Raw genomic sequence first — 25,918 nt, 5'->3', positions numbered from 1 at the left:
GGTGCATTCAAGGCCAGGGCTGTACAGGGAGTTGTCCAAGATCTCTCGCCCGAAGTGATGCAAAGTACCCGTGTGTACTCAGCTGTATGGGGTTGTGCACATTCGATTGGCCTTCCGTGAATTGTCTGCACCATCGTCTGACCTTACTATCACTCACGACGTCCGGTCTGCACAACTCACTCGATTGCTCTGTGCCAAATTCTGAGCGTGCAATGTAGGCTACATCGCAGTCGGTGGGAGACTGTATGAGAGCTGCAATCTTTAACCTAGAACTTTCTAAAACGGCTGCATTGCAACTGTACCAGATTACAGCTACATGCCACTTCTTCCTGCCTGTGTGTGTGTGTGTGTGTGTGTAGCTCTCCGACCACTAGTGCTGCGTATAGGCACCTTTGGAGGAGCTTTTTTCAGGATGCCCCTCGTATATGAACTTTCAGAAGCTTTTATTATTAGAGTGTTCCTGTTTTAATGTGTGGTTAGCTAAATCAGGTACCTATACAATGCAATTCTATAAATTCCTTGCGTTAAATTTCTAATACCTACATACCCTTTTCGTCAGTATTAATGGTATAACTGCATATTGTCAGTTTCACAGTACTTCACTTGGATATATTGTACTGAAGCAGAAATCCCATTGATAATGTAAGGAAATATGACACTTTATTTTGTTCGATTCAATTGTTTCAGTTATATGCAAGAGTTAAGTTGTTTGCTTTACAGAGAAGAGAGAAGTTGCTTTATGCATTGAAAAATGAGTCCGCACTCATTGTTCTTGCAAGCAGAGGGTTCCAAACCTCAGTGGAAATATCAACATATAATACGGAGAATGTATAGCTAAGGAGACTGATAAATTACAAATTGTATTTCTTAATCATTCACTCTTCACTCTTATCTCATTTAGTCGTAACTTTAAAAATAATCAAGTATTTTATTTTAAACTTACTGCGTATGAAAAATTCCGTAATCGTTCCCTAGCTTGTGAATTGATATAATTTTCCAAATTCACTATTTTGCAGTTTGAATTCAAATCATAGAGAATAGAGAAATTAAGTCAATTTCATAGAAGATAATATTGGTACTTAACAAAACCATACGTGGATCTGTGTGAGTTTATTATTTCTATTTGCAAAAAGATCGATTTAGTTAACTTTGTAATTGTCAGGGAAAAAATGTAAATTTTGTCCTGGAAAACCTGGAAAAGTCAGGGAATTTCATTTCTGCTTGTTTGTAGCCACCCTGCTGGAGCTGTCATTATAAAAAATATAATTCAACATTTTGATCCCTAAATAAAGATCTTCATCAGGAACACAGTAAAACATTTGATATGGCAACTTGAGTCAGTGCACTGAGTATAAGCCACTCAACAAAGAACAAAAGCTGGCATACATTGGACCTTCAAGAGCCCTATCACCAAGAAGCAGAGTTCTAATTTATAATATGTATTACTGATAGGTGGATACAACTGAGGAAATTTATAAATGATGCCCACTTGCTGTAATAATAGATATGCTTGTATTCACTTTAGAAAACTATATTTTTTTTTAAAAAAAAAATACCTATTAATAGCAGTAATTTAATGTGCTAAGCATCATCTTTTGTGTAGAATATTGAATATAGTCTCACTTGGATTCTTCTTTAGTTCCAGATAGGCCATCATCCAGAATGTCATATTTAGAACAGTTTTTGAAGGAATCCTCTACCCGGCATGGTGGTTCAGTTGAGAGCGAAGAAGGAGATATTGAAGATAATAGAGCACCTTCCATTACTAGCAGCAAATCCAATTTATCAGATATTAGCATAGTGAGTTATTTTATTTATAGTATGGCCTCTATGAAGTTAACAGAGCATCTTATCCAAGATTCATGATGTATATTTCTAATTGCTTTTAGATTTCGTCGCACCTATACAATTGTTACTGAGTTCATTTACTTGGGAAGAGTAAGGTTATATTTAAAAACAGGAATTATTTCTATAAAGCAGGGGTGTGACCTGTTAAGGCACCTCACTTCCCTGTAACTGCAATGTTGCAGACCAAAGAGGCTCTTTTGCCTGCCTTTACAGCCTCAGCTTTCAACTAGGATGAGGACAGTTTATCCTCAGAAACTGTGTGGTTTTAGTTCGTAAGTAATGAATGAATGTATTAGTTTTAAAAATGGAATTAGGATGGCTTTTTAACAGATATATATTTTATTTCTTTGTTAGGCCATGTCCTTGGTTTTGTTTTAGTTAATTGCCTTTTCCCCATTTGTTTGGTTTATTTTACTTTTCTGCCACTTTTGGCTAATCACGACTATGAGGATTAATGATGAAATTGATAAAGGGACACTCACAAGGAACACCCAGGCCAGGATTCGAACCTGGAATCCCTGCCTTCGTAGCATTCTGTGATAACCACTCTGCCAGGGACTTTTCTCTGTATTATGTGACATAAAAGTAGCTTGTGTGCTGATGTGCCCATAATATTAAAATAAAAATAATGATACTAAAAATGCATTGCTCTACATTGCTGTGTAGATGTAAGGAAATTATTTTTCTCCTGTAACAATAAATATGAAGGGGTTGTAGTGTTGGATGTAACGCACCATTTCTACAAAAAATATAACACACAATTTCTTACCAAATTATAACAAATCCTTGAACTTAAGCTTATGCATCTTACCCAAGTAGCCAATCACTGTAGAATTTGATAATACTAAATATGCTTTACTTTCAGTGGTTCAATATATTTTATTACCCTGGATATTTTTACACACTTTACATACATATTTTTTAGACATTCATGACATGAAATCATTCCATGAATATGTCTTAAAAATCACCTAATATGCTGTACAAAGTACTTTTGTAAAGCTAAGCGTAGCATGAAGTTCTTACATGTAGTTCTAGTCAATGTTATAAATCAGGTTAACAACATTGAAAATGAAATTGTGATAGTTCATTAGTAAATATTACAGAAATGCTGTGATTCAGTGAAAATGTAAGGTGTGTATGTCAAGAGATGTATGCAAACAAATTTATGTACTTTCATTGAATTAGTTTTTGTCCTTTGCGTCATCAGGGTCATGGATCTCCACCAGGACTTGAACATAAATCTCAAATAACACACTTGCCTCCAAAACCAAAGTCTCATCAGTTCCTTGTTCGTACGTTTTCATCTCCTACCAAATGTAGCCACTGCACGTCACTGATGGTAGGACTTACTCGCCAGGGTGTAGTATGTGAAGTATGTGGTTTTGCCTGCCATATAGGCTGCTGTGAGAAAGTGCCTGCTATTTGTCCAGTACCTCCAGATCAAAGTAAGTTGCAATATTTTTAAGATTCTGTGTCATAGGAGTTATTGTTTTTTAAGTAATATGCAACAATGAAAGCATTATATGACTATTAAAATCTTAGTCACAGACATCACATTTATATCTTCAGTATTTACATGGAAGAAATGATCATCTAATTTTTTTTTTAACTATGCTGTTCAATTTGATATAAATTAGTCTAATTCTTGATAATGCAAACATGTTTGTTTAACATCAGTCAAGATTTTATTACTCATGCAGTGCTGCATATTTCATGGAGAGAGAATAAATAAATTATGTTTTAGCCATTCATATACAAATGTGATATGTATAGTTGCGGTTTTGAACCTTATATAATTAAAATTGTGTAAATTTTGTGGAAACATGTGTGTAGTAGAATGTCTCTTTGCAGCTGTGTACTACAATAAATATCTGTTTTGTTACAAAAGTGATATATGAGTGTGTATGTTTGATATTATTATTTTCATTTTTGACTAAAGATATGAATTTTATTATTAAAATTTATTAGTAACGACCATTTTTACAGTGTAAATTAAATCAACTTGCATATCAGAAGAAATGTTAAGAAAGTGGTACAAGTTATAGTTTTGGTCACATGAAAGAAATAGTATCGCTCTATGAGAAGGGAAGAAATAATACGGAAATTAACTTTTTTTGCATTATAATAGTATTATCTTTAGGTAGTTGCTCCGTAGATAATCAGAGAGATTGTTGCTGCATATTGTTAATATTGCTTGAAAGGTGTGAGTGCAGACACAGAAGGGGGTAGGAATATTTTGTGAAAGGCTAGTCAGGTGACATGAAAATGCATGTTTGGCTTAACATTTCATAAATTTACAAGCTTTTCTTGTCTGTTGAGGAAGAGGAGAGATTACCCAGGAGGAATACTTATACATTCTCGTTGCCATTGTCATTTCTGTTACTCTTATTCTCAGTTATGATTCATGATAGTTAAAACAGAATCGTTTCCATTTTGAAGGTCCTCCAAAGGCATTGTAACAGAAAACAATGATAATAGACCAATATTTAAATTTTGCCAATACTAATACCAATTATCAATATTCTACCTATCCAATATAAAGTTGCACATGTTCTTTGAAATGATTCATTAACCTCCTTAATTAATGTATGTAACCAGGTGACTGCAATAGGTTTTGCCTTCAGAAAGGAAACTGTGTATTTACACATTTACTTTACAAAGCCAGGACATATGAATTGCACTTTTATATTCATAAAAAATAATAAAATGGCATAATTATGCAGTAAATTAAACCCTATTTATATATATGTATATATATATATATTGGTAGATCGGTAAAAATATAATTGGTAATTTAACTGATATACCGAAATGCCTATTTAGACCAATACTAATAGAGTACCAATCAATGTGTTCCATTGAAAAAAATGTATTTATCACTTAAATTTAGAGATAACGCAGTCAGGAGTGCCCATAATGCCAAGGTTGTGGATATGAATCCCCACAAAGAAAATCTTGGTTTCAGTCCTCAGATAATAGATTTTGAGAAAAATATATTGAATTGTGCAAAAATAGAGAAAACTAACTTATTATTTATAAAAAGTGAACAATAATATAATCCATGTTTTCCATTTTTTAAATTACTCCCTGGAAGTTCTATGGAAGTGAGCAAATTGCATCAACACCTCCCTCCCCATAGACACATCTCCTAGACCTGATTTTGTCTATGTGAAGAAGTCATTCTCATGCTAATGATTAAATCCTGAAACTCCAACTTCTGTTGCATATATTCTCGTTGTTATGAAGCCTGTCATAACCAAATGTCTCAAATTTTGTTACATCCTTTAATTTTAGACGTTCATTCTTTCGTACCTTGTTTTGACCCTTTCAACAAAGGACTGTCGACTTTGCTCAGTGTTTCTTTATCATGTAGCACTTCCAATTCCAGTACATCGTCAACAGTGTTTAGACATGCCCAGATATTTTCCCCAAGCTACAAAATAATCTGAAAGAGGATTATATTTACCAGAAAGAAATAGAGTTTATTTTTAATATTCTTTCTTCTGGTGGTTAATTGTTAAATAGGGATTACAAATTAATCAGCAATCTATTGACATCAGCCGATGTAGGCATATTGATGTATCAGTTTATCCAATCCAATGTTTCTGTGAATGGTGTATAATTTATTATAAAATTCTGCCATTTTCTTGTTATTTTTATCAGTGTAAAGTTATAATTCATGTACCTTTGTTTTGTGAAGTAAATGTCAAAATATGTAGTTTCTTTTTCTGAGGGGGTGGGGGTGAACAATAGATTAGTAAACCATTTATGTTTTACATGGAACATTTGCAATTTTCTATTGGATGAGTAAAATATTTGTTATTGGTATCAGAAAATTTTATATTGAATCTTGATTTTTAAAGTATTTTTGCAAAGATATAATGTCCCGTAATGAAATGTAGATTCTTGTCTCATGTATTTTATATTTTGACATTTGTAATACAAGCACAAAAGATTTGAAAATTGTACTAAAAATTTGACATTTACATTTTCAGCCAAAAGACCCCTTGGAATTGATCCTACACGAGGTATTGGTACAGCTTATGAAGGTTATGTCAAAGTACCGAAGCCTGGAGGAGTGAAGAAGGGTTGGATTAGACAGTTTGTTGTTGTGTGTGACTTTAAACTATTTCTGTATGACATTTCGCCGGACAGAAATGCTCTTCCAAGTGTGTATGTGTCTCAGGTCTTAGACATGAGGGACGAGGAATTTTCAGTGAGTTCTGTTAGAGATTCGGATGTGATTCATGCTGCCAAGAAGGATGTACCATGTATTTTTAGGGTAAGTTCAGTGTGGAAAGTGTGGAAATAAATTGTTTATTATGGGTTGTAATTTCATTTAATTGGTAAGTAGACTTTTATTTATTTATTTATTCATTGGGCCTTCAGCTTTGCATTACAGCTATAACCATATGATTAAGTTTTTAATTTTACGCATCACTCTTTAAACTAGCATGCTAGAATTGTTTAGATTATATGTAATAAGTACTATATTTCTTCACTGTGTTCAGCATGATAAAATCACCATGAATTAACAAAACATTAAACCCACTGAAAAACAAGTAAGGAAATATAGTCCTTGTATGACATATGTAAAGTGCATCTTGAAACTGGTTGTAAGGGATGACATTTTTAGAGGATACTCATAGGACACCTGGATACTGCATTCTTGCAGTATACTAAAGCTATGGTGCCTGGATCTACGGAAGAATTGAACCACTTATATATATTATGTACACCTTAACTATTTCAGACATAATACGGTGTAAAGGTGCCAGTTTATTTCACTATAAATTTATCCTCTTTCATCAGGTGGAGTCAATAGCCAATGATCTAACATTTTGCTTCAATTTGTTATTTTGAAGTGATTTTGTCCATTACAAAGCAGGATTTGTTGTTAAATATTTATGGTATTGCCTTGAGGATTGAATTATTACCTTACCTTATGGCACTACAGCTCCTCGTGGGCTTTGACCTCTTCAACTATGTACCTCCATCGGTCCCTGTCCTCTGCAATCTCCCACCATCTTTTCACCTTCAAGTGATGCAGGTCTTCCAGAACATCATCCATCCAGCTCTTCATTGGTCCTCCTCTTCTTCTTGATGATTAGATTTTCTCTTGCATCTCTTTCCTTTGCATTCTATCCTTTCCCATTCTCTGTACATGGCCTAGCCATGGGATTCGTTGTGATTTAATAAATCTCACTATATTCTCTTTTCTCTATTATGTTGTTAATTTCTTCATTAGTCCTTATTCTCCAGAAATTATTTTTGATTATCGGTCCATAAATTTTGCATATCATCACCCTTCTCTCAAATCTGCACAATGCTTCCTCTTCTGTTTTATTCATTACCCATGTCTCAGCACCATATGTTGTTATTGGTCTGATTAATGTTTTGTATATGGTGATTTTAAGTTTCCTGTTTATTAATTTGCTCTTTAATAACAGCATCTTTGCGTAATAAGCTCTATTGCTCATGCATATCCTTTCCTTTCATTTATCATGCTGCCTTTTTTGTTTTGTTCATTTATAGTCAAACCTAAGTACTGGAATGAGCTGACTCTTTCAAATTCCTTCTCATTCATTATTATTCCTTTCTCTCTATATTTATCCAGTTTTTGTGTAATAATCATGTATTTTGTTTTATTGACATTTGTTTCTAATCCTAACTTGTTTGCAGCTTCTTCCAGCCTTTGATAAGTTTTCTTCCAATTATTTCCTGTTCTTGCTATTATTGTAACATCATCCGCATACGTGCATATTTGATTACTCTTTGTGAAAATTGATGCTCTCTTATCTATTTTTTGTACTGCCACATGTAATGCCAATATAAAAAGTGTAGTTGATAATACATCTCCTTGTTTGACTCCTCTATAGTAGGGGAATTCTCTGCTTGTTTCATTCCCTATTTTCACTTTTGCGCTGGTGTGTTTCATTGTCATTTCTATTAAGTTTATCAATTTATTAGGAATTTCTAGTTCTTCCATGGCTTTAGTGAGTTTGTAGTCAATAAATAAAATCAGAAGGTCTATTGCATGCTCGTAGTGTTTTTCAATTATCTGTTGTATTACAAATAATTGATCTGTTGTGCTCCTTCCTGGTCTAAATCCACATTGATATTCTCCTATTGTCTTCAGTGTATTTTTTCAATCTTTCATTAATAATACTGGTTATAATTTTATGCACCACATTTAGCAGCATTATTGGCCTGTAGTTAGAGCATTCTGTCCGATCCCCCTTTTTATGGATTGGACATATTATTCCCATTTTCCATCCTTCGGGCATTTATTCTTCTTTCCAAATCTGTTTCAGGAGCTCATGAATTTCTATTTTCATTGGCGGGCCTGCCATCTTTATCATTTCTATTATTATACTATCTTCCTGGTGCTTTGTTGTTTTCATTTTCCTACTTGCTGTTTCTATCTCCCCCAACATTGGTGTATCTTAGGTACTACCTTGATTATGGATTAGATTATGTTTGCATAAAAAGTATGGGTACACAGTTTTGGAAGTTATTTTGATAGCAGGCACAAAATACAATATTAATTCATTAAACATTTGAAGTCTAGTACCAGATTATTGCCAGTACAAAGGTGTTTCAATAAAGAACTTTGAGCATGATTGTTAACATCAAATGTAAGATGGTGTGCTTAAGAACCGTGGTCATACATGGTGATGTATGGTACTGTAGTAGTGTTAGTAATGGATTCACCTCACAACCCTGACCTTGCATTCAATACTTTTCTCTTTGGAGACATATTATGAAGTTAATGGCAAGAAGGTTGGTTGGTTGATTTAAGTGACATGGTGGTGATGTATGATAGTGTGTGTTAGTAATGGATTCACCTCGCATCCCTGACTTTGCATATAATACTTTTCTCTTTGGAGACATATTGAAGTTAATGGCAAGAAGGTTGGTTGGTTGATTTTGATGTCATCTTTTTGTACACTCCTGTTCAGATAAAGTGGCACATACTTCCAACTGTCCAACTATATAAAATCTACCACTTTATGTGAACAGAAGTGTGCCATTAGATTAACAGCAAAAAAGAAGGTTCGGCATATGATAAAAGGAAAGTGTCAAAGAAGTAGTGGCCATGGCCTTCATTAAAAGTACCATTCCAGCTTTTGCTTGGTGTCACTGAAGAACTTCAATGCTGACCAAACACAGGATTTAAACCTATGTGCTCTTGGGAAGGAAGATGATATCAGATTATATTAAAAAGAAAGAACAACTGCTTGTAGGGCCTTCCCAATGGCACAGTGGTAGCGTCTTTGCCTTGTAATCAAGGTGTCCCAGGTTCGATACCCAGTGGAGGCACATAGTGGTTTGGATTCCACTTTAAACTGTAGGTCCAGTCCCGATTAGCCTTACTGTGCATAAAATGGACTTCAAACACCAAATCAAACAAACTACTGCTTGTGCTCATATGTAAACATTGACATCTTCTAGATGATATTTATGTCAATTTTTATTAATCATTGGATGCTTAGAACACCACAAAGGAAACACATCATGGATAATTTTATTCACCTAAATATACTACTTCTTTTTCATCTGCAGTTAATAAATTAAACTTTAACCCTTAGATTCCAACCTGTTTTTTGTGGTATTAGCTTCAATGTCAGAGCTGTTTTCAGCACAGAATTTGAAAGTATGTACAGTGGAACATTGATTTTACGTTTTTGAATAAGATGTGTGTTAGTAATTAGAAGAAGAACATTAAATAACATGTTCCACACACATTTTTCAGTGAAAATTAAGTTTTTCCCTGACCCCCAAGATACTTCTGGGACTTTAGAGTTAGAAATTGCATAGATGTATCAACTGATCACATTTGCACAGAACAAGTGGTCATTCAGTTGAAAAGTTTCAATTTCAACAGTAGAAATAATGGCAAGAACTGCAACAAATTTAAAATTCATTTTTAGAAACTGGATCATTTACAAGTCAGGGGCTCCCCCCCCCCACCCTCCACTCCCTGTTATATCATGTGGCTATGTCTGTGATTAATCATGACATAATTTAAAGCTCATGAATAAATAGAAACCTGGCTGTTGGAAACGTTAATTGAGCCACAGTGTGGTCCCAAAGTTGTACATGCATAATTTTCATGATCAGGCATTTAAGGGTTAATTCATATGAAATCTACTTGGAAGGGCTAATGGCCGTCACTTACAAAGGCTCAGTAACAAAGAGTTTTGTGGCTTTCTGCATTATAACTTCTCCAAAGGAGCAAATGAACCAAGAACATATTCAAACATTTGCTTTGTAAAGATATAAAATATCCTTACACAAGAGTGGTTTGTGTTTTTTTGTTTTTGTTGCATGTGTATATATACCAGTTTAATGTTCTCTTGATTTTAGATAACCACATCCCTCATGGATCCTCCTGGACTGAAGAATCACACCCTTATGCTAGCAGACACTGAAAGTGAGAAGACTAAATGGGTTGTGGCGCTTAGTGAGTTACATAGAATTTTGAAGAGGAATAATTTGCCCAATAGAACTGTAAGTTCCCATTCCTTTTTGAAGAGGAATAATTTCCCCAATAGAACTGTAAGTTCCCATTTCTTTTGGTTTGGTTTTGTAATTATAGAACATATTTTACAAGCTAAATATTTTGTACCAGTAGGATCAATATGATGTACAATGGATTGTAATTAAAAATCAGGATGTAACTACAATATTTTGTAACAATCAATATCGGTAACATAACTACTTGGGATAGGAAAACTTAATCATTGCTCTATCAATTTTACTGATCCAACATGTCTGTAAATAGCCTCCTGATGGGGCAGTGGTAGTGTTGTTGCCTTGTAATGAAGGGGTTCCGGGTTCTATACCTGGTGGAGGAACATAGTGGTTCGGATCCAACTTTAAATTGTAGGTCCAGTCCCGATTAAACTTACTGAGCATAAAGTGGACTTAAAAACACAAAATCGACCATGTCTGTACATAACCAGTAGAAAATTTGTTAAATTCCTTGCTATTTTTATGGTATAAATGTATAATTTGTAGCCGTTAATTTGTAAAATATCTAAATATGCACTTTATTTGTCAATGCCTTTAAGTCACCTGGCTACATTAATTAAGGAGGATAATGAACCATTCATGTGTTTCAAGAAGCATTTGCAGTATTATATTGGCTCAGTAGAATTTCAATATTTATGACTTCTATATCGGTATTGCCAAAAATTTTCATCTCTAAGAAGTGCACCTTTTACCATGATTACAGTGAAACCCCGATATTACGATCCAGCATCATACATTTTCCCGCTTAATACGTTTAGCTATCCAGGTCCTGGCAAAAGACTATGTTAAACAATAGGTCGTTCACCTCGATCTTACGTTCGCTCTAACTCCCATTTCCCGCTTTATACGTTTTCCAAAGAGTGCGGATGTCGTAAAATTTGCCAGAAGGCTGGGCTGTTGGCTAGGCAACTTTTCCCCTCATTTTCCTAGCTTTCACAGCTGTTTTGTTAACCCTGCGACCTTGAACTTCCAGATGTTGTGTTTTCATGTGTGAGGAGGAAGGGAAGATGCATGGTTCCTTTGGGTAGAGGTGCAAAAGTTGCATTTGTCCTACCTCCCTTGACGGACAGGAAGGGAAAATGACACTTCTTGCATTCCCTGCGAAGAAGAAACTGGCTGATCCTGACACAAGCGCACTGTTGCCAAACCGATTCTCACTAAATGCTGCCTTCCCTAGAGTTTGGACACAATGAGGTGTCTTTGTTCGCTGTTTCCCTTCCACAAAAATGCGAGTGGAGACTTGACAACAGGACTATCACCATTCGCTTCTTTGCCCAAACATTTACGGAATCCTTCCTAGTTGACGGAAACGAAAAAAATAGGGAGGAAATTTGTTTGTAAGAGCTTTTTTTCTTCTTGTTTGCACCGTTGGAAATGGAAACTATTTGTGGAAGGGTAGTTTGCCCTCCGCAAAACTTCTAAATGCAATAATAAATCATCGATTATTATGGATGTAAATAACAATCAGTGACGTGCCTAAGAGGGGTTAGTGAACGCATAACCCCCCCCCCACACACACACACACTTTGACCAGTATTTCTAAGAAAAAAAGATCGCCAAAGGCACGAAAAGATGCCAAAGTGAGGACTGACTACTATAAAAAGTATATGTAACCCCCATCCGCCTCTTTCGAAAATCCTGCGCATGTCACTGATAACAATCCACCTATTGTGACGTCTAAAAATGCAGAAGTTTGACAAAACTTGTTTTGTTCACTTCATGCTGTTGGTGTGATCAGGACTGGATACATATGCAGCTCAAAGTGGGATCTGACCATTCTGCATGTTTTCAGGACACTTTGATTACAGTATATAAATATGCTTGATGTCCATCTATAAATGAACACCCCCCACTCCCCTCCAATTACCCGAGACTTCTAAAACTAGCAACTACCAGTTTACAGAGTAAAGTAGATCCCACACAATCAGATGCATAAACTGAACCTAATAGGTGGCAGTTAGAAGCAGTCATCCACCATCCATACCCTCAAAAGTGGGTCCCCCGTTAATCTGTCATTGACTTTCACAGCAGGTCTTGCTTTTTCCTTAGAAATTCATAATCATAGTTCTTTCCCATTGTTAAATAATTTTTGACACAATATACTCCCTAAAAAGTCTATTATGTAGTCATTTATTATTGACACTTGAGTTTCACCCCTCCCTTATGCTTTCCTGCTTTTTAAGTTTCCCGCATTTTACGTTTTTTATTTACGGACCCCTGAAAAATGTAAAATCGGGGTTTGACTGTACTTTCTGAGGTATTTTCTATTAGATGTTAATGATAATAGTTACTTCATACCATTGCTTTTTGTTATTTCATACTATTTTGTTTGTGTGTGTGTGTGTGTGTGTGTGTGTATGCACTATTTTGACATTCTTTTAAACTCAATGTTTTTGTGCCTGCCACATGCTTAGTTTTTGTATTTGGAAAATTTATATGTCACTGTAAAATGCAGATACATGAAACTTCAATTTTCACATTATCCATCTTTATGGTCTCCACACAACAAAAAATGTTGAAATTATTTTCCATAGTTTCGTGCATTTTAAGGTTTTTAGCCATGTGCCCTAGAAAAGTGTATAATGAAGGATCCATTGTAAATTAAATATTACTAGAAACAAAGTAGTGTTATACTACAGTATGTTCATGTGTTATTATTTGAGAGTAGAGTAGATACCACAAAATAGAAAATGTCATTTACAGGTTGTGATGTGTTTTAACTTTTTTATCAACATAACATTTTTGTAGTTGAGAATCCTTTTGTATCATTTTAGTTCATTACAGATTGTTTTGTTGTTTCAATAATTATCTGCTTATAAGTTGGCTATTTACCATTGCTATTTAAATTTCTAAATTATGTTTAATTATATTTTATTTTTCAGATTTTTAGAGCAAGGGAATTATTCGATAATACAGTAACATTTATTAAAAATGCCATGTCAGGGGCCATAATAGATCCTGATAGACTAGTCATTGGAACAGAGGATGGTCTGTTTTGTATAGATTTGGATAGAAGTGGTAAGTTGTTTATGTTTTTTTTCCCTAATCTTTTAGCATGGTTGTGTATACTATTTTTATACTGGGTTATCTAATGTGAGAGCTAGAAAACAACGATTATGAAAATGAACCAAAGTTGCTGCAGGGAGATTTCAGATCAAAGCGGCACATGTTGCATTCGATTGGTGTAATCCTCAAGTGACATGTGTTGGAAATAAAGAAATGGTACTCCATAGTAGACAAAAATTTTGAAATTTTGTTAGTTTGGGTTCGATTTCTGGCATTGATGATTTCAGGTGTGAATGTTTCCAACAATGTCCCTGCATGGAGTGGGTTTGCGGCTCACCTAACTTCTGATAAATGGGTACCTGGAGGCAACCCTAGGGGGCTGATGGCCAGCTCATGGTGCTCCATAAATGGTCAAAATTGTGAATATGTGGGGTGAAATCCTACCCCTTCATATGCCTCCACAGCATTTTGCACTGTGCAGGAGTAGCTTACCTGATACGTACACCCAGTTGACAAATAAATAACATGTGTGTGACAGTTGGAAGGTAATGATACGATTGGAAATATTTTGCGAAAAGGGAATAGGCGTACCTATTGTCTTTGGATAAAAAAGTGGAGTGAACGTTTTAAGATTGGGTTTATTCAAAGTTATGTATTGCTATAGATTTCTCGAAGTGCCTTGCTTTTAGGGATTAGTAAGCAAGAACTGTACAATTGTATATTTTTAAAAAGGTGTACAAATGTGTAATAACAACTTTCTCTCATATTTTTCACATATAATTCTCCATCAGTATTCGCCAATGTAGGCTTACAGTTGCTGGTAATTTTACTCTTATATAAATAACCTTAATTTAGTGTAAAATTCAGTAATGTTTTATTTATATGAACATAATTGTATAATTTATAGTTTTTCTAAGGTATATATGTAATTGTGCAATTTTCTTTTAGAAAGCAAGAACAGTTGTAGTCTGTTATTTGTCATGGATCATTTGTAATTTTATATCAGAATTATCGGTATCCTGCAGAAATTTCCTATTGCCCATTGCTAATAACAAGTAAATATATAATGAGATAGTTGAATTATATGTTTGCATTTACTAATCATTAAACTTCATCTCATTATTTCAGAAGTTGCAAAAGTTGGTGAAGGCAAAAAAATTTTCCAACTTGAGTATGTAAGCGAGGAACAGCTTTTGGTGGTTCTTTCTGGCAAACAAAGGCATGTCCGCCTTATACCGGTTCGAGCATTGGACGGAGATGATGTCGAGTGGATTAAAGTAGCTGAAACCAAAGGGTGCATTACATTTGCAACAGGACTAATGCGGCGAATACCACAACCAGCATTCTGTCTGTGTGTTGCTATCAAGAGACAGGTAATAATTTAGTACTTGGGTTACAAATTTTTTTCCAACTGTTTTATGTGCCCTGCCCCCAAAAAAAAAGGGAACCGAAATTCATTAATTAATTTATTTATTCTTTATGTACATATGTGCTATGATTTATCAACCACTATATGTTGCAAGCCATTGGTTCTTCCTTTGTTATGGTTAAGCACTGAACCGGTTCTCCTGAACATTTCCACCCATAGCAGAATAGTTTTCTTAGGTGGTGGTGGTTTCCAAAATTCTTCTGGAAACTCTCGCAGACAATTTTCAGCGAAGGTCTGTTGTTTCTTCCAACACCATAGCTGCGGAAATAATGTTCAATAGCTAAGGTGTGTTCTTGTATAGCATACTGAAGTGTTTGATCACTTAAGCAACAATCTGTAAAGAAAAATAATAGGAATTAATTGAAGTCAAATGTACACCATTAGGTAACAATTACATGTAATTTGTCTGCAAATAAAATTCCCGTATGGTAGCAATAGTTTTGGTTACCTTATATTTCGGTTACCCTTTTTTTTTTGGGCCACCCTTGATTAGATTTGTTGATTGTTGATTTGGTGTTTTAAGTCCACTTTATGCACAGTAAGGCTAATCAGGACTGAACCTACAGTTTAAAGTGGGATTCGAACCACTATGTGCCTCCAACCCTTTATTAGACAATGACATATTATCTTATATAGATTCGTAGAATTATATAAATTGTCTATTAGAGTTGCAGTAGTACTGAATAACACAATTCCATGCATGTAAAACAGTAAGAGCGAAAATTTGGGCCAAGCCTGGAATGTCTCAGTTGCTAAGTTGTTTGAGGAATAGCACGGTATTCCAGAGACCCAGGTTTTGAGTCCTGGTTGATCATGCATTTTTCGCTGAAATGTCTATGTAAAGGTAAATATGTACAGTCACGGACAGTTAGGGGTTGTAACGATTCCATTGACCTCCAATGAGAACATTACAACCCAAAAGTGTCCGCGATGTACATATACTAAGAATAAATGAATTTGTTCTAATCATAACTCATCTTCATCTTGATCATCAGCCAAAAGTGTCAGAAAAATTATGTAAAATATAAAAAATACAAATACCGTATTTACGCATGTATAATGTGTGTGCGTGTATAATGCGCACCCTGGTTTTTGATGGGTAAAAGTGACAAAAAAATTTATCTTGTATATAATGCGCAGTACAATCCAGTTTCGAGAAATGGCTTTCTTAGTTGTAGGTCGTAAGGCTGTTGGTATGCTGATCAAGAGTGAATGACAGCATACCTATTCAATGAGTCGCCTTTTGCTATGTGGACCAAGAGGAAAATATCCTCTTGTGTAAACAATAAGTCACCAACCCATGCCACCTCTTCCATCTTCCTCCACTGTGTTTAGCATCCCAAAGCTTTCACTCTTTAACCACCTTATTTATTCTGTAATAGTAGAAAACAAGATCAAAATTACGTTATGGATTTGCAGTGCTCAGGAAGTTATTTTCTATTATTTCTTGCCCAACAAATACTGCTGATATGCATGCCATGTCATGGAAGGTGCATGCTATAATTCCGCCAGAGTTGCACTGCTTTTATTTGTGTCGCAGAACATTAGATTACAAAGTGAAAAATCATGTGAAATGGCCTTCAAACTTCTATATGTGGTTTTGCTCATTCCTTCTTTACTTTTTCTAAAATAACATCAAAATATATACTTTTTTTCTTTCTGTGACTAATGTAACATTTATACGAGGCACATTCAGGACCTTCCAAATAGCAGTTAGCTCCACAAGATTTTTTCCATTAAGGAATTTACACACTCCATGTATGTCATATTATTTCGCCAGTAATCCATTTTAATTTTTATTATCTTTTTCCTTGTTTTCTTTCATCCAAAGTACCACAAAAATCAGAATGTTCCTTCATTTTGTGATGAACTTATTTCAACCACATTTCACATTAGTGTCATTATCTTGAATGGAATATTGTTTCCATATTCAGAAACTGCAGGATTTAAGCTTTACAACGATATATAACACGATAGGGTTCTGTAAACATGAAAAATCGATGCAAGTGTCCCAAAATCATGGAACGGCCCTGTACGGTTTCACGTTGGCTGTCTGAATTATTCCGTGCATAATACACACCATAGTTTTTGGGGGCAAAAATTTTGGAAAAAAATGCACATTATACATGAGTAAATACAGTACATAAGACCTGCAGATTTTCATTGGATTGGTGCATTAAGTTCCATCTGCACTTTATCTGATGCTGGCTATTCTTTTCAATTAGCTCTCCCATTCACTGTGGTGCATTATGGGAAATCTCTTGCCACCAGAGGCCATTCATTATCCATAGCAAATAATGATGTTTACCCATTCATCGCATAAGTTACATTTTGACTATACATCAAAGAATCTATGAAATTTTTGTATGATTTACATTGTGAGATATAGAATGCCATCTTCTCTTCCTGCCTTTTACTTTTGACTTGGCAAAACATTTATACAAATGAGAGAGAATGAGATTATAGGTGAAGATTCAAGTATTACGGTTTTAGTTAAATATCGACATGGTGTGGTAGGAAATAAGCTATATCTGTGATTGTGTGCATGGACTGATCTGTTACTGATTTTCTTTTCAGAATACATCACAAGTTATTATCTATGAAATTACTCGCACAAAAACACGTCACAAACGGTTGAGAGAAGTCCTCCTGCCTGCACAGGCCCAAACTCTGAACATTATCTCGGATGGAAGGTTGTGTGTGGGTAATCAGTCAGGTTTCACTATTTACAGCATAATGGGAGATCAACATCCTCTATGTAAGTTTACAACTCTTTTCTTTTTGTATGGTTTGCTACTAGCATTCTTAATACGTTATATTTTATTACTTACATTGTCAATGTGCGGACATGATACATAAACAGTTTAAAATATTCAACCTTTCAATGTTTAAAAAAAAAAATGCCCTACAGTTAACAGAATTTATGGTTTGCATAGGTTAAGCAATTAATCTCATTAAGGCAGACTAATATTGTTTTATAATTAGAATGCAAACAAACAATATTACCAAAGAGAATTGGTGGTATTTTTTTAGGATATAATTTATTTTGTTATATGCAAGTTAATTTTCTGTCAGGAGTCATAGTTGCTATGAAAACATACATTTGACGTGAAACATCTGTACCCGATACCTGGCCACTAAACATTCACCTGTACGGTATTATTTGAAGCACAAAAGGTCTACCTATTACGAGGGCCACTATTTATATTTTGAGCCTTGGCAACACTGATTGAAGTTAGGCGCGATTTGATGTTTGCACGGAATCGTCTGGCATTATTGACCATAACGTACTTCAAATGTTTTGTCAATAGCTTGATTTGTGTTGTTTATGTTACCTTGGAGATTGCATGACAACAATAAAATGGAATTAACTCGTGAACATTTCCGTGCGATGATTTTTTACGATTTTCGACGTGGATTATCAAGACAAGAGTGCATCGATCAACTTAATTCCACATTTGGCGATGAAGCCCCACCCTTTGCCACTGTGAAACGCTGGTATAACGAATTTAATCCTGGCCGACATTCGCTCACCGACGAGATTCGCGAAGGTCGTCCAAAATGAGTTGTTGTTCAAGAAAACATTGATGCTGTGCAAAACCTAATACTGCAAGATCGTCATGTGACATACTGTGAGATTGAGGCAACCATAGGCATTAGTTCCACCAGCATATATAAAATATTACATGATCATTTAGCTGTGAGAAAGGTATGTTCTCGTTGTATCCCACACAATTTGACAAAAACTCAAAAAGACGCCCGCGTCAATTGGTGCAAACAAATGCTCAATAAATACAATCGTGGTGCTTGAAAAGACGTATATAAGATTGTAACAGGTGACGAATCATGGATATATGCATATGAGCCGGAACGTAAACAGCAGTCGACTGTATGGGTGCTTCAAGATGAACCCAATCCAACAAAAGTTGTTCGCGCTCGAAGCACATCGAAACAAATGGTCGCCTGTTTTTTCGGGAAAACTGGTCATGTGGCAACTGTGCCTTTAGAGGAACGTAGAACGGTCAACTCTGAATGGTACACAACAATTTGTTTGCCAGAGGTCTTCGGTCAAATACGGAAAACAAACAAACGCCGTCGGATCATTCTTCATCAAGACAATGCCAGCTGTCATGCATCTCGTCTAACAACCGACTTTATGAACAGTCAAAAAATCGAATTGATGGGTCATCCACCGCACAGTCCTGATTTGGCACCCAATGACTTCTTCTTGTTCCCGAATGTCAAGAATAAATTGCGTGGACAACGATTTTCGTCGGCGGAAGATGCCGTTGATGCGTTCAAAAACCATATTATGGAGGTGTCTCAAGAAGATTGGAAAAACTGCTTTGACAAATGGTTCGAACGAATGCAAAAGTGTATTGACCATAAAGGAGAATACTTCGAAAAACAATAAAGCAGTTTTCAATGCCAAATTCCTGTTTTTTCATTGTTAGGCTCAAAATATAAATAGTGACCCTAGTAAAATAAATAAATAAATTTATTTATTTAATTAATAACGCATGTAATTTTGCCATGAGCTATTCAGAAATGGCCTAAGCACAATTTTAATGCAATTTTTGTGCATGTAGCTGGGGATGTGTCAAAATTGGTAAAATTCCAATAATGACCCTTTTCCCCATGGAAGGTCGTAGAATTGATTGTATGAGGGTAGATCAATTGAAAACGAAACTGCGGCCACAGAATTAAATCAACAAGGTTTATTTCAAACGCAATCTCCAAAGTTACTCAAGCACTTGTCCCAAACTGTGAATACCCTGCTCGTAGAACTCCTTTGGCTGAGATCGAAACCAGTTACAAACAATGCCTTTTTCAGTGGACCAAAGAGATGGCAGTCGCATGGCAATAGATCAGGGCTATACATTAGGTGTTCCAACACTGTCCACCCAAACGTCGCCAACATGTTCTTTGTAACAGCTGACGTATGTGGCCATGTGTTGTCATGCAGCAAAACCACTCCAGAGGACAACAGGCTGGCTCGTTTGGCCTGATCGCTGCATGCAAATGGTGGGAGGCTACTGTAGTAACAAGCAACATTGATCGTTTGACCATAGTCCAGGAACTCGAGAGAAGAAGTCCTTCATGATTGAAAAAATATGTCGGCATAACTTGGCCACTACTCTACACCATCTTGGACTTCTTCAGTGGTGGAGAGCTCGGATGTCTCCACTGTTGGCTTTGTCGTTTACTTTCGGGTTGAAAGTGGTGGCACCAAAAATCATCACCTGCAACAACCCATTCCAGGAAATTGTCCTCGGCATGATATCTTAGAAGATGCTGCATAGACAATCCCAATGCTCTTCTGAACATCTGTGAGATGGTGTGGCATCCACTGTTCATTCACTTTCCTGTACTGCAGTCTGTCTGCAATGACTGTACACACGGAACTGAAACTCACTCCCACATCCAAGCTGGTGTCCCTGATGCTGACTCGTCTCTTGCGTGGATTATCCGGTCGACTTGTACCACCAGAGCGTCCGTGGTGACGGCGTGATATTGACCAGGTCCCTCATCATCCTTCACAGATTCCCATCCCTTGCGGAAATGCTTCTGCCAGTCCAGCACATGGGTCAATGACAGAGCACGTTCATAGATTGTCTTCATTCGCTGCTGCATTTCGCTAACTCCACTCCTTCTGCCACTAATAAACGAATAACACCACGTTGCTCTTCTTTGCCGCCGCAGGTGAAGCACTGACTGACTGCCTGCTTGCTCGCCTTCTTGGACGATACTGCTGCCCGACCATCTACTCATATCACGTGTTCACTCTCGACTATCTAGAGTGAGTCCATTATGCAGTAAGGGTTTCCTTCCTTACCTCCTGCTCTACCTTTACACAGGGTTGTCACCACACTTATACATAAATATAACCCAATACATCCACTGTTCCTTTTTCATTTGATCCACCCTAATATAAGTAAATATGTTTATGGGCAAAGAGTTTTATTTTTAATGCATATGCATGATTTTATTATGGTCATAAAGATAAGTGTTTTATGAAAGAATAAATAAATCTGAGAATACAAAAATGATGATACCTCTGTATTGTTTCCTAGGTGAGTAAATAAAATATTAATTTTACATATTTTGGTGCAAGTGAAAAAAATTGAATTAGTGTTTTCATGATATTTTGAACTGTTCACCTCCATATTCTCTGCTTATTGATTTACCTGCTAATTGTAATTTTTCTTCATTGTAGCTTTGGTGCATCCAGACAACCAAATGTTAGGCTTCTTGACTTATAGTCAAGTGGATGCATTGCGTGCAATAGAGCTCTCAAGGGGAGAATTTTTGTTAGTTTTTAACATGCTTGGAGTATATGTTGATGCCCAGGGAAGAAAGTCTAGGGATAGAGAAATTATGTATCCTGCTGTTCCTTTGGCAGTCAGTAAGTTGGTTTGTCATATTTTATTTTTGTGCATTTTTAGTACTATGTTAAAACGTTGATTTTATCTTTTTCAGAGGACCACAGTAAAAAATGTAAAATGCGGAAATTGTAAAATTTGTGGAATTTCTTATAACATGTTGCTTTATTGGGACCATGAAGATTGAATGTATATAATGTGGGGAACCATGAAATTGTGGTTCCACTGTATGTAGTGCCTGTTTTATTTATTTATTTAATATTTTTGAAATTAAATAAAAAATATTCTCTTTCTACAATAAATTTAAGTACTAGGTCCCAAAACATGATTGTGGATATTCAGTAAATGTAGATCAGATTCTGGCAATAGGGATAAATGTAGTATGCTTCTTCCTTGTACGTAATTGTTATGTATTACTGATGCACTTTCTTGTAATGGACATGATTATGAGCAAATTATTTGTTATCATTGTGGTAAAGTGAGTGGTTAAAATAGTGTGCTGCAAAGTCAGAGGTGTTAGATTTGTATCCTGGTCAAAGCATGGATGTGTTTGGCTCTCTTTCTATTTTGTAAATTCCGCATTTATCCTCATTGTTACAATTAGCCTCAAGAGATAGAAGAGTGACATTAAATAACCAATAATATAAGTTGTTTTTCACAGGTTGTTGTGATGGTAATTTGCTAGTCTTCAGTGAAACACATGTTGATGTGTTCAATTGTGCCTCTGGAGAGTGGGTGCAGACAATAAACGTGAAAAAAACGAAACCACTCAACAATACAGGGACGCTGAGCTTGTGTTTCATAAATGAAATTCCTCATGTTATTTATTTATGTAATATACATCAACGTAAGTATAATTTTTGGTTTGTAATTTTTTTAAGATCTTACCTTAAAAAAAATGTTTTTATTACTGAATAATTTAATATAAAAAAGGTAAAGTGTTCCCCTGTGCATAGCACCACGCCATGAAGGCATATAGGGGGTGTGGGGGTAACGCCCCACACTTTCTTGATCCGGTCGTGAGTGGGGGTGATGTGATCAGCATCACGCCCCTGACCGCCTTTACCCCCCAGGGTTTCCCCCAGGTACCCATGTTATTCGACGCTGGGTAGGCGCCGGGGCCGCTTCCACCATTTTAATATAAAATCAAGTTTTTTTTCTTACGTTCATACAAATCTTTCTTCCTAGAAGGGAGTATTGTATATGTGCATGTTCTATGTCATAAATTCTACATTGAAAGTTTGTTTTTACGTCCGCTTTATGCTCAGATAGGTTATTTTTTGCCTAATTATAAATTATAGAAATGTTAGTGAAGTATTTATGATGAATTAGTTAGAACTGTTGCAGAACTATACTGCGTAATTAATAGATGGTGGACTTTGTAATAGAGGTCTCCCAGAAATGATTCCTTGGGGGTCCAAATACATTTTGAAACTTGGGTACAGTCCTAGTTATTCTATCTGTACATAAAATGACTACCATGTCAGAGACCCGGGTTCGATCCTCGGCGGGGGAGAACCGGGACTTTTTCAACCTCTTCAAGCGGCTCCGGCACCCACCCAGCATCGTATAAAGTGGATACCTGGAGGAAACTCTGGGGGGTTAAAGCAGCCAGGGGCATGGTGCTGATCACATAACCCCCTGCTCGGCCGAGATCAAGAAAGTGTGGGGCCCTAACCCCACACCCTCTATACACCTTCATAGCATGGTGCAAAGCACAGGGGAGCACTTTACTTTGCTTTACATAAAATGGACTTGAAAAACTTAGAGTTCATATTACGTTTCACAGAAGGAAGAGAAAGAGAATTGTAAGTTGACACCTTTTGGACAATTGCTACAGCAAATGTATACTGTATAACAGCCATGTCAAACTTGCGGGCCACATGCGGCCCTCAGCATCCATTAATGTGACCAGACCCACCTTGGCCCAACCTACAATTCATGCATGAAATACTATGTATATATTTGTAGTTATTCATATCTCGATATGACAGAAGAACTACTTGAATGATTCCTGTTCGTGACACAACAACAGATTATATTTTCAAGGAAGTGGAAAGCATTTTCGAAAGGTACAGTCTTCCGTTATCTTATAACTTTATATACACTCCTCACAAAAAGTTTTGAATATTTTTATATTAGGCACAAGTTTGGAATATTGTTACATTAGGCAATAGGTAATAGTCACTGTGGCATATGTCGGCGAAAAAACAAGAACGTCCAGCAGACACAGATACCATGTGTTGTTGCATTCCAAGGCTGTGCCTATCACCGAATGCCTAATGTAACAATATTCCGAACTTTTTGTGAGGAGTGTATATTTATATACATAAAGTTATATATTTGTCATTCCCCAGCTCCTCAGGAATACCAGGAATACTTTTCCAAAGTAAAAATACTACGTGATGAATTTGGAAACAGGTTTCAAGACTTCAAAGAGTGCGAAAGACAATTTTGTTGTACTGCTCTGCTTCCTTTTCTTTTGATACTGTGTCTGTGTTGTTCTCCATTATGAAGATTAATAAAACTGCCCAATGATCAAGAATGACGGACAAACATTTGTTGCGTGCATTAAGAGTTTTCTCTCACAAAAACTTATTGTGGGCATTGAGAAACAAGGTTCTAAAAAAATTTGGCAAATCTCTGGGAAACAAACATTTTCTTGCCAAAATGTTGCCACAGTTGTAACCAATTTATACTTCACTGACTATGAAAAAATATTTGTTTGACTTTATTTCAATATAACATTATTCAGTTCTAAGTAGGGTGATATGTGAAAGGGGATGAGGGCAAATTCCTCCTTCTGTTTTTTGCATTCCCCTATGGTTGGTAATTTATTGCACTTGGGGGGGGGGGGGTGTCTATATATAATTTATATACAATAATAACCACTGGAACCCCCATCCCCGCATTAGGGACGAACCACTGACTTTTGGACTTCAAGGGGTTGGGGTTCAAGATGTGTGGCCCGGAGAGTTTTAACATTAACATTATGCGGCCCTATTCACGAATTGTGTTTGACATGGCTGCTGTATAACATGGATGCTTTCCCTCCAAGTATGTCTGGAAATGTTTTGAAAGTTACATGATAAATTGTTGGGAGTACAAAGAAGTTATTTTCTTGGCTAGTAGTAGCGATAGAGTTAATAGTTGCTGCATTGATATTGGCTGATATCATCTTATTGGTATATTTTTACCATTCCAATATTTCTGTAAGTAGACTTCATATAACTTTCAGAGTTCTGCCATTTTGTTATGAATATGATTGCTTTTTGAGACCTATACCAGTGGTATTGATTTACCCTTATTTATAACTATATGTTGATCAGTTTACAAAATACTAGTTGTTGGTATTGGTAAATTTTGCAACAAAATATTCATCCATCCCTAGCTGGTATGAACAATGAAGGTGCACTACATGAAGCTTAAGCTTACGACGTACATTTAAAGTACAAAGCCTGTTAGGTAGCTTTCCATTGGGTGATATATTATCAGGCATAGTCTAATCTCGCACCAAGAGCATGACATGATCATCAAGACCCAATCACTCAATTTTGGTAGCAGGGTGAGCTGTTAGTTAGTCGGGAAATTATTTTGCTTGTATCACCTACAGAGTTCTAGGTTGTCCGACTAATATGAAAGGAGAAATAACATTCACATGTTTCGTATTTCATTATGACCTTGAGTGTATTGAAAATAATAAACATTTGCAGGAGAACTGATCAACGTAATGCAGCCAGATGTAACAGGAAGGCCAGTCCCCAGAACAAGAAGAAGATTTTCACTCAGAGAAGGCAACCGAACAGCTAGGGCGTAAGTTTTGGACATACACTTCCTCTTTTCACATTCCTTGTGTCATACACTTCCTCTTTTTACATTCCTTGTGTAGGCACTGTTGATTTTTAGTGCCAGTGAATGGAGAAACAGCATGGCTATCCTGCACCCCAAAAAAATAATGTGCAATGTAATTTGTTTCATGATTATCTTTCATTACAATAATGCTTCACCAGAAAACTTGGCAAAAATTTGTTACTTGATTTTGTTATATTTGAGACTCATCTGCTGGAATTTTCAAAACTTTTTACTTTGATCTTAAAAGGCATTGTTTTAATTTTATGCAAAGAATCAACTTGATTAACTTAATTATCAAACCAAAGCATTTACAAATCAAAATTTCCTATTGCACGAGTTCCTTACATAAACCAGTCGTGATTAAGTTCAATGAAGTTTTAGGAGAATAGAATTTATTAGAATCGTTAATAACAGAAGTTGTGTATGATTCATTACAGTACTGATAGAAGATCCAAAATGATATCAGCGCCAACAAACTTTAATCATATTAGCCACATGGGTCCTGGTGACGGAATACAAATACAAAGACTACTAGACCTTCCAACCACGCTTGAAACAGCTGATCAATCTATTACTTCACAACAAAGTGCCCAGCGAGTAAGTATGTTCAATATATATTATTAGAGCCTTGAAGTTCAAGCATTTATTTTGGTTAAATATGCAAAATAAAAAGAAAAAATGGCAAATTGCAATTCATTTATATTTATAATTTCATTCAAAATATTGAAATCTACATGGAAATAATATTTTACTTTCCTTTGTTGTCTAGATTGCACATAATCACCAGTTTTCAACATTCAGTTTGGTTTATTTTACCTTGCCTTTCTGCCACTTTTGGCTAATTGTGAAGATGAGAATA

General features: G+C 35.8%; 1 protein-coding gene across 5 annotated transcripts in view; it reads left to right on the top strand.

The window, feature by feature from the left end:
- The window catches only part of gek (serine/threonine-protein kinase gek), a 122,662-nt gene that overhangs the window by 85,462 nt on the left and 11,282 nt on the right, over nucleotides 1-25,918 (top strand). For 4 of the 5 annotated variants that reach the window (XR_014440753.1, XR_014440754.1, XM_083111732.1 and 1 more), the window contains exons 19-29: nucleotides 1,640-1,800; nucleotides 3,059-3,296; nucleotides 5,847-6,133; nucleotides 10,222-10,413; nucleotides 13,272-13,407; nucleotides 14,524-14,768; nucleotides 17,402-17,582; nucleotides 21,042-21,230; nucleotides 21,869-22,054; nucleotides 24,921-25,020; nucleotides 25,497-25,656. Coding sequence is in view for 3 of the 5 variants with exons in the window: in XM_083111732.1 (XP_082967858.1) it covers nucleotides 1,640-1,800; nucleotides 3,059-3,296; nucleotides 5,847-6,133; nucleotides 10,222-10,413; nucleotides 13,272-13,407; nucleotides 14,524-14,768; nucleotides 17,402-17,582; nucleotides 21,042-21,230; nucleotides 21,869-22,054; nucleotides 24,921-25,020; nucleotides 25,497-25,656 (2,075 nt within the window). In the remaining 2 variants the exon portion in view is untranslated. The remainder of the gene's footprint in view (nucleotides 1-1,639; nucleotides 1,801-3,058; nucleotides 3,297-5,846; nucleotides 6,134-10,221; nucleotides 10,414-13,271; nucleotides 13,408-14,523; nucleotides 14,769-17,401; nucleotides 17,583-21,041; nucleotides 21,231-21,868; nucleotides 22,055-24,920; nucleotides 25,021-25,496; nucleotides 25,657-25,918) is intronic. The other variant, XM_083111733.1, reaches the window with a different exon arrangement.

The sequence above is a fragment of the Lepisma saccharinum genome, chromosome 25, assembly GCF_977018435.1.
Source record: "Lepisma saccharinum chromosome 25, izLepSacc3.1, whole genome shotgun sequence".
NCBI classification, from domain to species: Eukaryota; Metazoa; Arthropoda; class Insecta; order Zygentoma; family Lepismatidae; genus Lepisma; species Lepisma saccharinum.
The sequence above is the reverse complement of the archived record's forward strand: the minus strand, read 5'-3'. Positions and strand labels throughout refer to the sequence as shown.